The 14,144-nt window shown below is 38.1% G+C and overlaps 2 protein-coding genes across 2 annotated transcripts; both read left to right on the forward strand.

The window, feature by feature from the left end:
• The first annotated feature begins 474 nt into the window (after nucleotides 1–474).
• On the forward strand, nucleotides 475–2,363 carry LOC145482493 (melanocyte-stimulating hormone receptor-like). Its single transcript, XM_081461094.1, has 2 exons — nucleotides 475–1,380; nucleotides 1,922–2,363. The coding sequence occupies exons 1-2, from the start codon at nucleotides 475–477 to the stop codon at nucleotides 2,270–2,272; spliced, it is 1,257 nt and encodes a 418-aa protein (XP_081317220.1). The 3' UTR covers nucleotides 2,273–2,363.
• A 2,379-nt stretch (nucleotides 2,364–4,742) lies between these two features.
• Nucleotides 4,743–5,681, forward strand: LOC145483178 (melanocyte-stimulating hormone receptor-like). The gene has a single exon (XM_081461766.1). The coding sequence runs from the start codon at nucleotides 4,743–4,745 to the stop codon at nucleotides 5,679–5,681; it is 939 nt and encodes a 312-aa protein (XP_081317892.1).
• Nucleotides 5,682–14,144: the final 8,463 nt, after the last annotated feature.

Here is a 14,144-nt window from a genome sequence, read left to right on the forward strand (position 1 = left end):
TATTGCAAATTGCTCGCGAGTAATCTTGTGATTAGTCGTTAATGACACATTTGCAAATAGACTGTTTGAGGCCTTTGACTATACATTAATTGTTTACTGAGGCCCGATCCAAACGCCTCTTCACTCCACTCCACACGAAAATAATTTACTACGGGCTTCTCGAGTTAAGTTCGACGCAAGTACGCCGTCTGAATCAACCTTCGCTCCAAAGGTCGAACCTATAATTATCGAGTTAGGTTCGACGCATTACTGAAGCGGCGTTTGGACTTAAAGCAGCTGCTTAAACCAAATTGTAATGATCAATGATTTGTGTATTAACATGCTAATAGGACGCCGATCATAAAATAGGGTTTTGATTGTTGCCTAAAAGGTGCCTCGTCACTTTGCTGCGTTACATACTGAGAAGTTTACACATTGATAGTAAACCGATTCCAGCTTGCAGTTAAGGTTCAAATAGCTATCTTGCACATCAATATGGCAATAGCAAACCCTGCTGAAAATGGACAGCAGAAAACGGTTGAACAACTATTATGTTCCCCAGGATTACCTGGTGGCGGCCACTTGACATTTATTTTAGTTTTAAATTCGTTTCGGTCCATTATTGCATTTCTTGGGAATGCTCTGATTCTAATTGCTCTTCACAAGGAGTCTTCATTTCATCCGCCGTCCAAATTCTTGCTTCGTTGCCTTGCAACAACTGATCTCTGTGTTGGTATTATTTCAGAGCCTCTCTTTGTTACCAATTGCATGTCTGTAGTGAATGAATATTGGAATATTTGTCGCTACACATCAGCCGCAGGCTTTACAACAGCTAATATTTTCTGTGGAGTGTCTGTGCTGACACTGACTGCAATAAGCGTGGACAGACTTCTCGCCTTGTTGTTGGGACTGAGATACAGACAAGTTGTAACTTTAAAGCGAACTTACGTGATCGTTATTACCTTTTGGGTTGTGTGCACTGTCTGTTCAGCAATGTGGTTTTGGAGTCCCGTGATAACCTTGTGGTGTGGTATCATAGTGACATCTCTGTGTCTGGTAACCTCGGTCTTTTCTTATACAAAGATATCCCTCGCCCTCCGTCATCATCAAAATCAAGTACAAGATCATGCTCAACAACCAGACCAAACAAATCAACTGAACTTAGCGCGATACAGAAAGGCGGTGTCCACTGCAATATGGCTGCAACTGACGCTGGTCGCTTGTTATCTACCTTATGGCGTAGTGACGGTATTGGCGCCTAATAGTGGACAGATTTCGTCTGTTTATTTCGCTTGGCGTTACGCATTCACTTTAGTTTTCGTAAACTCGTCATTAAACCCGATTTTCTACTGCTGGAAGATAGAAGACGTCAGACAAGCAGCGAAGGACACAGTAAGACAAGTGCTATGACGTTGTTTTTCGACTTAGCTCTTGTTTACCTAGGCAAATTATGAAAGAAAAAAAACTTTTAATGATGTTTACAGATTAGGCTTTTTTAAGGTTTCCTAAAGCTTGTCTTAAATTCAAGCGGTGCGTACTCATTTCAATTTATCGATCGGTATCACATAGTTCTGTAGCAGAAGGGAGCAGCAAGAAAGCGATGTGCCATTTCAGTCCATTTTGTTTTTGTTGAGATAGGCTAAGTTAAGGTAAGTAATTACTCCAAGTATTTCGTCAGCTACGCATTCTACTAGCTTTCTCAAAGATATTTTTCGATACTGATTTATTATTTGATTTTTTGTTGCGTGCGTTGTCTGTGCTTGCCAAACGCCTGATGTTCAACCCGATGTACGATGTATTATTCAAAATAAACATCTGCTTTAAATGCTCATTTGCAGCCTGATACCCTATTTCAATTGCAAAAACTGATCTCAGAGACCTATAAAGACAATTTTAAAAGAGATAAGACCCAAAGGCAAACGTATCTGGATGAATGTTCGAGATAATGATCGCTGCGAGCTTTACCCTCCGTCATCGCCAAGTACAAGGCCATGTTCAACAACCGAACGAAACAAATCAACTGAACATAGCGCGATACAAAAAGGCAATGTCCACTGCAATATGGCTGCAACTGGCGGTGGTCGCTTGTTATCTTCCCCATGGTATAGTAGTGGCTTCGGTGACTAGTAATGGACTATCTTCACCTTTTCTTCATGCCTCCAGTTATACAGTAACTTTAGTTTACTTAAACTCGTCATTAAACCCGATACTTTACTGTTGGAAGATAGAAGAAATAAGGCAAGCAGTGAAGGACACAATCAGACAATTGCTTTGTCACTGTTTTTCGACGTAGATCTTATAGACCTCAGTGAACAATGAAAGAAGAATAATTTCATTATGTTTAAAGATTAAGATTTTAGAATTTCTCCTGGTGCTTACTCATGTTCATTAAATGACTGAGAAAAATACTTTACAGTGATTGGCTGGGAGAAGCCAAATTCATCGTTACTCTTTAATTTGCACTGCTGTGTAAATGAACGCGCGGGTGTTCGTGATTTTATCGCTCAGTCACACAGTAAATGAGTAATCGTTTGAAAGCTCGATCAGCTAAGCTTTAAACAAATCAAATCAGAGGACGAATGAATGATAAATCTGGACCTGCGGTGCAGCGGACATTTTGAATTTTAACACTCGGTTATCTGATGTGAGTTTTGGAAAGGAGAAGTAAACTGACACCTCTCGGAACTCCAAATCGAAAGTCACTCAGATGCAATCGGATGTCCGAAGAATTTCCGAACCCACACTCCATACATTTACGGCTTCAAACCACGCATTAGAACGGCGACAACCCTCGTATTTGAAATTCAAAATGCCCACCACGATTTAAAATACACGTGGCCTCTTTCACCCGACTTCCACTAATTTGAAGTGAGGGTTCCCGGTGGAGTATGTATTGAAACATTCCCAATACGCGCCCTGTTAAACCCATCCGACTGAGGAGAGTAACTAATCGACAAATCTCAATCAAATTTGTACTTTCCCTAGCTTCCATTAGTTATAACAAAGAAGATGGCGGACTCACTTAGCTGAAACGTCTCCTCAATAAGGCGCAATTTACGGGTCATTGATGGATTCACTTTGCTTTGTTATTCAACCATTTTAAGTAAGTCCTCGTTATGCTGTATTGTTATCATAATTAGGCATTGAAGTAAAAGGAAGTAAAAGAAGTTAAGACCCAGTCCTCTCGATGTAATATACATAGTGAATAAATTAGCCAAAACACGCTGATATCTTTTCTGGCCTAAAAATTTTGAAATAAAATTTCGATTGTTCAAAAGCTGAATAATTTCAACCTTTTGGATACCTCACAGAGTCTACCTCCAAGCCTTTTGCTCGAGGGAGGGGACAACCAGACCAAAGCAGTTTAACATGGTGTACGCACATATTAAGGGTAAGACAGTTACATACAGTCCTCATTCTTAAGTTATATTTAGATATGATATCCAGTTTTCTAACGATGTTTCCACGAGTGTTGTGTGGAAGTTCCCTTGGAGGATGATATATGATAATGCATGTAAATATATGATATATGATAATGCATTAATTATTTCTACAACTTCTTGAGATTTTCCATTTAGCAAAAAAAATCCGGAAATTTAGGTTGAAAGTCAAATGGAACAGTAATTTTCCGGAAAATCCGTTCGTAAATTGTAGACTACCTCCAGCGGTAGTCTTCTTCTGTTTCTGTTCAGAACGGAATGACTGAAATTTCCTTACCATTTGGTAAATGTTCCAGTCTCCAGTATCTCATCAGCCGAAAACAATTACGGGAAATCGAATTGTAAATGGCAAGCGCCATCTCATTTGGTTCATTCTGACAAATGGTAAACACCCCAAGAGTGATCTAAACATAGCTTGACAGGGATTGCCTTAAAAATATGGCCTGTATAGGGAATAGATTGTTTTACCCTTCATTCTCACTTGCTCTTAACTCTGTGGATTAATTAAGCCTAGGTATTTTTTTCCTTCATTAGTCTTCGTCTGAGGAGGCTGGGGAGGTTGCAATTTATGTACATCCACATGTATCTCCAAAAGTATTCTCGCAGCTTATGGTGTGTAAGGCGTCTGAACTTGTTTAGACTAGTGATAAACACGTGTCAATTACGGCGTCAGAAAACACCAAACTGACGTCAAGCTCCGGCAAACGATCGCAACATGTCAACACAACATTCACAAGCTCCGGCCAAACGATCGCAACATTTGAAAGCAACATATCGCAACATTGTTGGGTGCAACATGTTGCGCGCGTTTGGCCACCCTATTGCGACATGTTGGGTAGTGAAAATTGAACTAGTGCGCATGCCCGGGCGCAACATTGTAGAACGAACTTGGCCAAACGACTATAACATCATGCAACATCCACAGATGTTGCATGATAATTTTGACCATTTTCGACTGTTCTTGAAACTCTAAAACGGGAGTTAGTTGTACTTGCATCCATCTCTCACAAGCACATGCGAAAATGACTTTAAAAAAAATTCACGACCAGGCCAGCTTTGAATAATTTACATACTAATTTTGTAAACAATACAATCCAAGAATATATTACAACAATACAACAAAAGATGCTTTGAGGTCTTCTTCCCAAACTGTCAATGATCCACATATTGACCTTTGGGGAAATAAATAAAAAAGGCTTTTGGATTGTTCCTCATGCCAGATCAGTTACTGTGGTGGCAGGTAACTGCGCCGTAACTTTACTACATTGAGAAGTTTCGCTATTGACTCAAGATAAACTACAAATAGCTATTTTGCAGATCGGTATGGCAGCACCAAACTTCACTGGAGATGGACATCAGAAAACGTTCGAAGACTTATTTTGTTCGCCCGAATTAACTGCTGGACCGCACGGCCGGTTGACATTTCTATCAGTTTTAAACTCTTTCTTGTCCGTTACTGCATTTCTTGGGAATGCTCTGATCCTAATTGCTCTCCAGAAGGAATCTTCGCTTCATCCGCCGTCCAAACTCTTGCTTCGTTGCCTTGCAACAACTGATCTCTGTGTTGGTCTTATTGCAGAGCCTCTGAATGTTACTTATTGGATATCTGTGGTGAATCAACATTGGAATGCTTGTCCTTACCTTATAGCGGCAAATTTCATAACAGGTTATATTCTGTGTGGAGTGTCGATCGAGACTCTGACTGCAATAAGCGTGGACAGACTTCTCGCCCTGTTGTTGGGACTGAGATACAGACAAGTTGTAACTTTAAATCGAGCCTACGTGATCGTTATTACCTTATGGCTTTTGCCCGCTGTCTTTTCAGCAATGTGGTTTTGGAATCCCCTCATAACCTTACGGTATGGCATCATCAATACACCACTGTGTCTTATAACCTCTATTTCCTGTTACACAAAGATTTTCCTCACCCTCCGTCATCATCAAAATCAAGTACAAGACCATGTTCAACAACCGAACCAAACAAATCAACTTAACATAGCGCGATACAAAAGGGCAGTGTCCAGTGCAATATGGCTGCAACTGACTCTGGTCGCTTGTCAGCTTCCCAATTGTATAGTGCAGGCTTTGCTGGCTAAGAGTGGACTATCTGCATCTCTTTATCATGCTGGGAATTATGCAGCCACTTTAGTTTACTTCAACTCGTCATTAAACCCGATTCTTTACTGTTGGAAGCTAGATGAAGTCAGACAAGCGGTGAAGGACACAATCAGACAAGTGCTTTGCCTTTGTTTTTCGAGTTAGCTCTTGTAGACCAATATCATAGTGAAAAGTTAATGATGTTTTAAGACTGGGATTTGAAAAGTTCTCATGAGCATTGTCTGAAATTAAAAGTGGTGCTTACTCGTTTTGATGTGTCAGTATGAAATGTTTCTCCAGCAGTTAGATAGCCAAGGAGAGAGTTTTCATCATTGCTGTAAATAAAAAAATTGTTTCAAACTGTAACTTTGCAACTGCGAATAGAGATGAAAAACATTAATAAACTGCCATTTTTTACCGCTTGGACTACATCACACAAAATACAGTCATAAAGTTAGACATTTGGTGTTTTTTGATGTTTTTTATTTCTCGTTCATAACACAGGCAGAAAGCACGGAGTTCTTACGAGATAAGTGAGTTATTCCGACAGGAAATGTCGGGTAGGACTTAAGTAAAAAATTCAAGTGTACTGAATATTTAGAATGACCGTCTCGACTTCAGCCCGGCTCTAGTGTTTCCATGATTCGTCATTAGTTCTAAAATCTAAGTTTACAAAATAATTTATTATAGATTTATCGAATAAAACAAGGACACTGTGAGATACGCAATGAACACTCAGGCGGGCGTTATTCGAAAACTGTGACTTAATTCTTCATTGAGGCTTAAGATAAATTTCATTTTTTGGAGCATGGAAATTTTTTAATTATTTTGTTTTATAGATGGCGCATATTTCTGCAGCTGCGAGTGCAAAATGAGTTCACTACTAGAATACAGAAACTAAAATCGACAAGTGGCATGTGTGTTTATGAGAAGCAGTATTTTATAATGAAAATAAAATTTGGAAGCTACGCTTTAGTGAGCGATTGAACTGATGTCTGTTTAGAATTTGAGAATTGAATTGAGGTGAGCTACATTCTTGTTAAACTTTTCAAACCGTGCTATTAAAAACCATAGTTTGTGTTGCAAACGTCTTTCTTTCGAGACAGCTTTTCCGTCTTTAATATGAATTGAAGCGTTTGTTTATTGAACGAAGATCGACTTCCAGACTTAACAAACGTTCTTGGCGGATTATACCACAGATGAGATAAATGTGTCGTAAAAATAATGTCGATAAAGTTGTTGGAATAGAAAACAAAAAATATTTAGCGTCAAATTTAATCACTTTCAGGAAAAACGGAAAAAAAAAGGTTAGGACTTCCTTTGTTAGCAAGGCTCATATTTCTTGGTATAAATGTTAACGTTTATTTGGCATCGGAAGTTAATTCTAAATATAGCGTGGGGAAAAATTATGACTTAAGTTTTCATTGAAGCTTAAGATAAGTTTCATTTTTTGGAACAGCCAAAATTTTTGAAATTTTGTTTTATAGATGGCGCAAATTTCTGCAGCTGCAGGTGCAAAATGAGTTCACTAATAGAATACAGAAATTAAAATCGACAGGTGGCATGTGTTTTTATGAGAAGCAGTATTTTATAATGATCACAAAATGTTTATTTGGCGCGGGAAGTTAGTTTTAAATATTGCGTGAGGAAAAAATGACTTTTAATTAGCTACATTATGGAGAAAACAGAAGTTATTAGTAAGGTTGAGAGATGTGTGAGTGATGAACCTAAAAAAATCGTTTATTTTACACAAACATTTTTGGATAGTTGTCCAACACGGTTAAGTTTCGCCGGTCAAAGCAGCCACTTTCATCCGTGTCATTGGTATAAACGGCGAATGACGTGAACCACCAGCAGTTTAAATTAGCGATGATGGGCGATCGAAAGATCGAGGTGAGCCACCTTTGACTGAGTAGAATCGAGCCATCTGACGCACGAAATTAAATGCAAAACTTAAGGGTCTCGAATAGGATTTTTACAATAACTGTCTAATTTCTCGCGCGCTGATTGGCTCATTTTTATCATCAATAAGAGTACAGACGGAAAAAATTTTGATTTACGCAAGCTTTCAAGTAACACACTTACACACACACACACAAATATAAAGATACAAACAGAATGGAAACTTACAGCGGAACAGAATATATCCTTATGAATTAATTCAAATAATTGTAATATTTAATATGAATCAATAAAGTGTATTTTTAATTTCTTCTTTAATTGAAAATCAAGTAATTTTTTGTCAGACTCATCAAGAGAATTCCAAATTTTAGGTCCCTGATATCTAATGTTAAAGATTCCGAAATTAGTCCTGGTTTTGGGCAATGAATAGGATTGTTTAGAAACAAGTCTCGTATTGTAGGCGTGAATTTCATTAACTGTAGTAAAATAGTGATTAAAAGCAGATGGCAATTTTTTATGATGGAATTTATGCATAAAGATTGCAATATTTAAGACATAAAGATCAGGGAGTTTGATTATAGTAAGATATTTAAAAATTGGACTAGAGTGAGCATCAAATTTAGAGAAGGTTATTATGCGCATGGCTTTTTTCTGTAGAATATGTAAAGGTTTCTGGGAGGTTGGATAAGAACTGCCCCAGGCGATGATGCCATAGATAAGGAAAGGATAAATTAAGGTATAGTATAGATTAATTAAAACATTTAGATTTGTAAAATAACGGATTTTGGACAGAATACCTATATTTCTTTTGAGCTTTTTAGCAATGTAATTCACATGACCTTTCCAATTTAGATGGGAATCAATAAAAATACCAAGATATTTGATTGAGTATTCTCTTGTCAATTCTTTTCTATTAATTGTGAACTTAACATCCTGTATTAATTTCTTTTGTGGAGGATGAAATATAACAAAATTTGACTTATCTATATTTAAAGAAAGTTTATTAGCGCATAGCCGTATATAAATGTTATTTAACTCCATGTTTATATTAGACTGGAGGGTGAGAAGATTTTTATGCTTATAAAGCAAGTTAGAATCATCCGCAAAAAGGTGGAAGTCTAGAAATTTTGAGCATTTATTGAAATCATTTATATACAAAAGAAGAAGTAATGGCCCGAGGACTGAGCCTTGAGGGATTCCACAGGATATTGGATGCAAGTCTGATTTTATGTTATTCAATGAAACAAATTGTTGTCTATTGCTAAGGTACGAAGCAAACCACTCTTTAGCAATTCCTCGGATTCCATACTGTTCTAGCTTTTTAACTAGGATATTATGATTAACAGTGTCAAAGGCTTTACTAAAATCAAGAAATATCCCACAAGAATAGCTCCTTTCCTCGACTGGTAATTGGATTTTATCAATGATACTTAATATTGCATGATCTGTTGAATAATGTGCACGAAATCCAAATTGTTTGTCATAGAGGATATTTTTCTTTTGTATAAAATTGATAAGTCTATTGTACATTAGTTTTTCTAATAGCTTATTAAATATTGATAAAAAGGGAAATTGGTCGATAATTATTCAAACTAGTATGTGAACCTTTTTTAAATACTGGAATAACTCTAGCTATCTTGAAGCTACTTGGTACTATCCCTGATGAAAAAGAGGCATTAAATAATATTTCTAATGGTTTAGTTATTACTTGCTTTATAAGCTTCATTGCTGTAATTGGTATGCTGGAGGGTCCACAGGCCTTACCAGCTTTAAAGCTTGCGATTTCAATTTCAATTTCTGTAGCTGTTAAGGAAAAATAAAGAAACTATCCGGATTTAATGTATTGAGATATTCTAGTGGTGACTTGATCACATTTGGAATGGAACTTGCAAGCCGGTCTCTTATATCAGCAAAATACTTGCAAAAAGCATTAGCAATTGACTTTGTATCAGTTATTTCAGAATTATTATCTATGATTTTAGCAGGAGATTGATTACAATTAATACAGTCATAAAGTTAGAAATTTGGTGTTTTTTGATGGTTTTTTTTTTTGTTCGTAACACAGGCAGAAAGCGCGGAGTTCTTACGAGATAAGTGAGATATTCCGACACGAAACGTCTTGTACGACGTAAAACAAAAATTATGCACTTAATTTTTACAATGACCGTCTCGAGTTCAGCCCTGCTCTGGTGTTTCCATGATTCGTCTTTAGTTCTAAAACCTAAGGAATATTCACAAAATAATTTATTATAGATTTATCGAATAAAACAAGGATACTGTGGGATACGTAATGAACACTCAGGCGGGCATTTTCCGAAAACTGAGACTTAAGTCTTCATTGAAGCTTAAGATAAATTTCATTGTTTGGAATATGCTAATTTTTTGAATTTTTTTCTATGGATGGCGCATATATCTTCAGCTGCGAGTGCAAAATGAGTTCACTACTAGTAAACAGAAATTAAAATCGACAGATGGGATGTGCTTTTAGGTGAAGCAGTATTTTACAATGAACATAAAATTTGGAAGGTACACTCTATTCAGTGATTGAACATATATCTGTTTAGAATTTGAGAACTGAATTGAGGTGAGCGGCATTGTTGTTAAACTTTTCAAACCGTGCTATTAAAAACAAGGTTTGTGTTGCAAACGTCTTTCTTTCGAGACAGCTCTTCCGTGTTTAATATGAATTGAAGCGTTTATTTATTGAACGGAGATCGACTTATTTATTTAACGAAGTCGTTTATTGTACACAAATATTTTTGGATAGTTGTCCAACACGGTTACGTTTCGCCGGTCAAAGCAGCCACTTTCATCTGTGTCATTGGTATAAACGGTGGATGCCTTGAATCGTCAGCTGTTTAAATTTGGCATGGTGGGCGATCGAAAGATCGAGGTGAGCCCCCTTAGACTGAGTAGAATCGAGCCACTTGAAATTAAATGCAAAAAAGGGTCTTGAACCGGATATACACTCGCGAATGCATTACAATGACCAGTAGATTAAAAATTCGCTTGTTCTAAAACAGGGTGTGCACGTGCTCTTTGATTACTTTATCTGCCCGTTAGGACTGGTTTGATATATAGCTTTAGCCAAGCCTAACAGCGGAGCTCCTGGGCCGGGTTGTTGAAAGCTTGATTAAGCTGTCTCAGGATAAGCGAGAATTTTGATTTGAGTTCTTTAACCTTGCGGTGAGATTTTGTGTTTATATTGTTTCGGCCTTCTGTTTTGGTTTAATAATAATAATAATAATAACGAATCTTTAGACAGGATTAACCCATCAGTACTATAAAGTACTGTTATCAAAGGGGTCCTGTAAGATTTAAAAATTTAAAAAAGGTAAAAGGTTAAAAAGGCAAAACTAGTACGTTGGGAAACATATAAAAACTCACGATTAAAAATTACAAATAAAAATGTTCGTTGGCCTTTTGCCTAAATAAAAGCCTAGAGTTCAGAGTTCTTATGTCCGCCGGTAAACTGTTAAAAATTGAAGCCCCTAAAAAGGAAAAACTCCGACGGCCAAACTCCAAGTTCATTTTCGGCAGTTCGATCGAGGAAAATCTATTTCTTGTGTTGACATTGTGACTTACCCTTGTAAAATAGTTCTTAAAAGGCGTGCATACATTTCCAATTAGACAATCAAAAACATACAGACAGACTTTTCTTTTCAAATAACTGTCAACTGATGGAATACGAATGTCAGTCTTGTTTTGCAGACCTGAGGAAATGCAGCTTAGTCCACGATGTTCGAGGTTGCGAATTAGTTGCCTGCGCGTATTTGAGTAGCTAAGTGTGATTAGACTACAATAGGTAAAAACAGGCATAATCATAGCCCTGTAAATGCTTTCTGCAGCTGCACAAGTAATGGAAGAACGAATTTTCCGCAGTAGAGTGACTCTCCCGGCCGCTTTCTTGTAGGTTTTGTTGAAATGGGTTTCAAAACTCAATGTAGGATCTAAATGAACACCCAAGTACTTGTAGGTTGTTGTGCTGTTTATAGGTAATCCATTTACCGTCAGATTGAGCTGTTTACCTTGGAGACGACTCAACCTTTGTGCAGTTCCGAAGATCATCGCCTCTGACTTCCCTTTTTTGAGATTTATGATGAGTTCATTCTTGCGAAACCAGGTAGCCAGATTGTTGATGTCATCATTTAGATTCCTTTCGATAACATCAAAATTGCTTGAAGAAGTAAAGATTACCGTGTCGTCGGCATACGTGATGATTCTGGATGATTGAAGAGGTTTGTGAACATCAGCAAAATATATATTGAACAGCAGCGGCCCAAGAATGCTTCCTTGTGGAACCCCAGTAAAAACGGGATTGGGTTCTGAGAGAACACCGTTGTATTGCACAGTCGGCTTTCGTAAAAACAGGTAATCTGTGAACCACTTCAGCTCATTGTCACAAACCCCATAAAAGGGCAGTTTGTTTAGTAGGCCTGAATGACTAATGGTATCAAAAGCTTTAGACAGATCAATAAAAACTGCTCCCGATACCTTGCCATTATCAGCTTCTTTCCTTATTATGTCTGTGAAGTATGTAACAGCCAGTTCAGTAGAGCGTTTAGAACGAAAACCAAATTGATTATCAGGAAGGAGGTTATTACTTTCTAGATAGGACACCAGTTGACTATACACCACTTTCTCTAGGATCTTTGATAGGATGGGAAGAAGTGATATTGGTCTGTAATTGCCTATCTCAGATGAGGAGCCAGACTTAAAGAGTGGTAATACTTTGGCTTCTTTCCATTCAGCCGGAACAGTTCCAGATCTAAGTGATAAATTGATAATGTAGGTCAGCGGCTTTGCTATCACTGAAGCAGCATCTTTCAGCAAGCCAGACGGAAAGTTATCTAAGCCAGTAGCTTTTTTCCTTTTGAGATTTCTCAGCTCTTTGTAGATTTGCGATTCGTGAACCTCCTTGAACAAAAAGTTTGTTTTCACTGGCTGTAGGTAATTTTGTTGCGTAGGACGGCTCCAGATAAAGTCACGAAGCAAGAAGGAACTTGACTTTAGTAATCGAGCCACATTTGTGAAATAATTGCAGAAGGTGTTAGCAATAAGCTTTTTATCTGTTGTTTTTGTTCCATTTACTAACAACGCTGAGCCTAGCTCTGAGGGTGATTTCGTGGGATACAATTCTTTAATTGCCGACCAGAACTTATCTGGGGAATCCACATTGTTGTTTAAAATAATCTCAAGAAGGTTTACATAATCTCAAGAAAAAATTCTACTTCGGTTAACTTTTAATCCTTAGTTAGCGTTAACCGGCTTCAGAACATTCCGGCCCTGATAACAGAAAGTTAACCTTACGTGAGCCTGCGATCCTATCGAAAACCAGAACTCGGTCAGCGGTCAACTTCCAAGAAACACGTGATCTCGATGAGCTCTACACATGAACCCGCGATATGGTCACAAAATACTGATCATACTGGTCAGCAGATACCTTGTTTTGACAAGTGTCAATTAACCATAACATGGATGTCCAATATTGGAGAAGGACGCTATAAACCATGGTTGTATGTCCCGGTCAACCTATTAGCTGGAGTATGGCCGCCGTCTTGCGCGAGTCCGCCGCCTCCGTCGTGCGAACGCGCCCACCAGCAATTCCGCTATGAGAAAATCAACTCATGGGTTTCCTCTTCCTTCCTATATGAGTATGGGGCTCCGCTCAGCCGCCCTTCAGGCCGCCGGAGCTCCGCTATAAATTTGCGGGATAACAATTGTGAACAATGTTTGGTGTATTGTTTTATTTCTTTCTCGCCGCGTGTTCATGGAACATGATATCAGCTCGTAAACAACAACAGCATGTTTATAGAACGAGGTGTATATATTGTATATCAGCTCTTTGTTTCTTCTCGCGTAATTGAATGCTTTGGATCGCGCGCTTCTTTAACAGTTCTAGAGAAACAATGTTGCATCTGGAGTATCTATGATGTTTCATTTTTCACTGTGTAGATGTTTTGATTGTCTACTTCGTCTCGAATGTTTCCTTGCCAGTTTGAGGGTTCTGTGTGATTTGGTATCAGCACTGCCGCGTTACTTCGATCCGCCGCTCACGTTTACCCGGCACTGTCAATCGAACGTTCGGAAATCGAACTCAATCCAACTAAATTCGTTGATTGTATTAAACTTAATCCAGCCCAATCGAACTGTGAGTTCGATTTAGTAGGGCGACCGATCTCAATCGAACATAACCCAATGGACTACGTTCGATCGTGTTCGGTAAATAATTTGTTTGGACGAACAGTGTTACGAAACTCCCATGAACAAACGGTAAGCGTGGAGGTGTATTCTGAAAACATGGCCAGTATCAATCCAATCATTCGTTACAGCAGAAGACGAAACCAAACACATCCTGGATCGTGACCATGTTAACTAATTTGGTCATGTGATCAATAACAGTTATTAATATAAATCGAGGTATGGGATACCTGACTAATTTTACTCAGAGTGGAAGCATAGTTAATAGGGAGTGTAAGTAAATCACTACGGCTGGTGCTACTACGGCTGCCGTGACTGAAAAAAAGGTCTGGGGAGAGTACATCTCGGTGGTCTGCCAAATTTTAGGTTTACATGTAGCGAGTAAAGCGAAATACAAAGATGAAAGAAACATCGGCTAAGGAGTTTAAAACCTCTTTTATTTAATTTCTCACAGCCAAATGGCTTCGCTCAAAGGACGATGGCCGTCATTCGGTAGGATGAACAGATTATTTCTGAGCGAAAGCG

Source organism: Orbicella franksi, chromosome 3, assembly GCF_964199315.1.
Source record: "Orbicella franksi chromosome 3, jaOrbFran1.1, whole genome shotgun sequence".
Classification (NCBI taxonomy): Eukaryota; Metazoa; Cnidaria; class Anthozoa; order Scleractinia; family Merulinidae; genus Orbicella; species Orbicella franksi.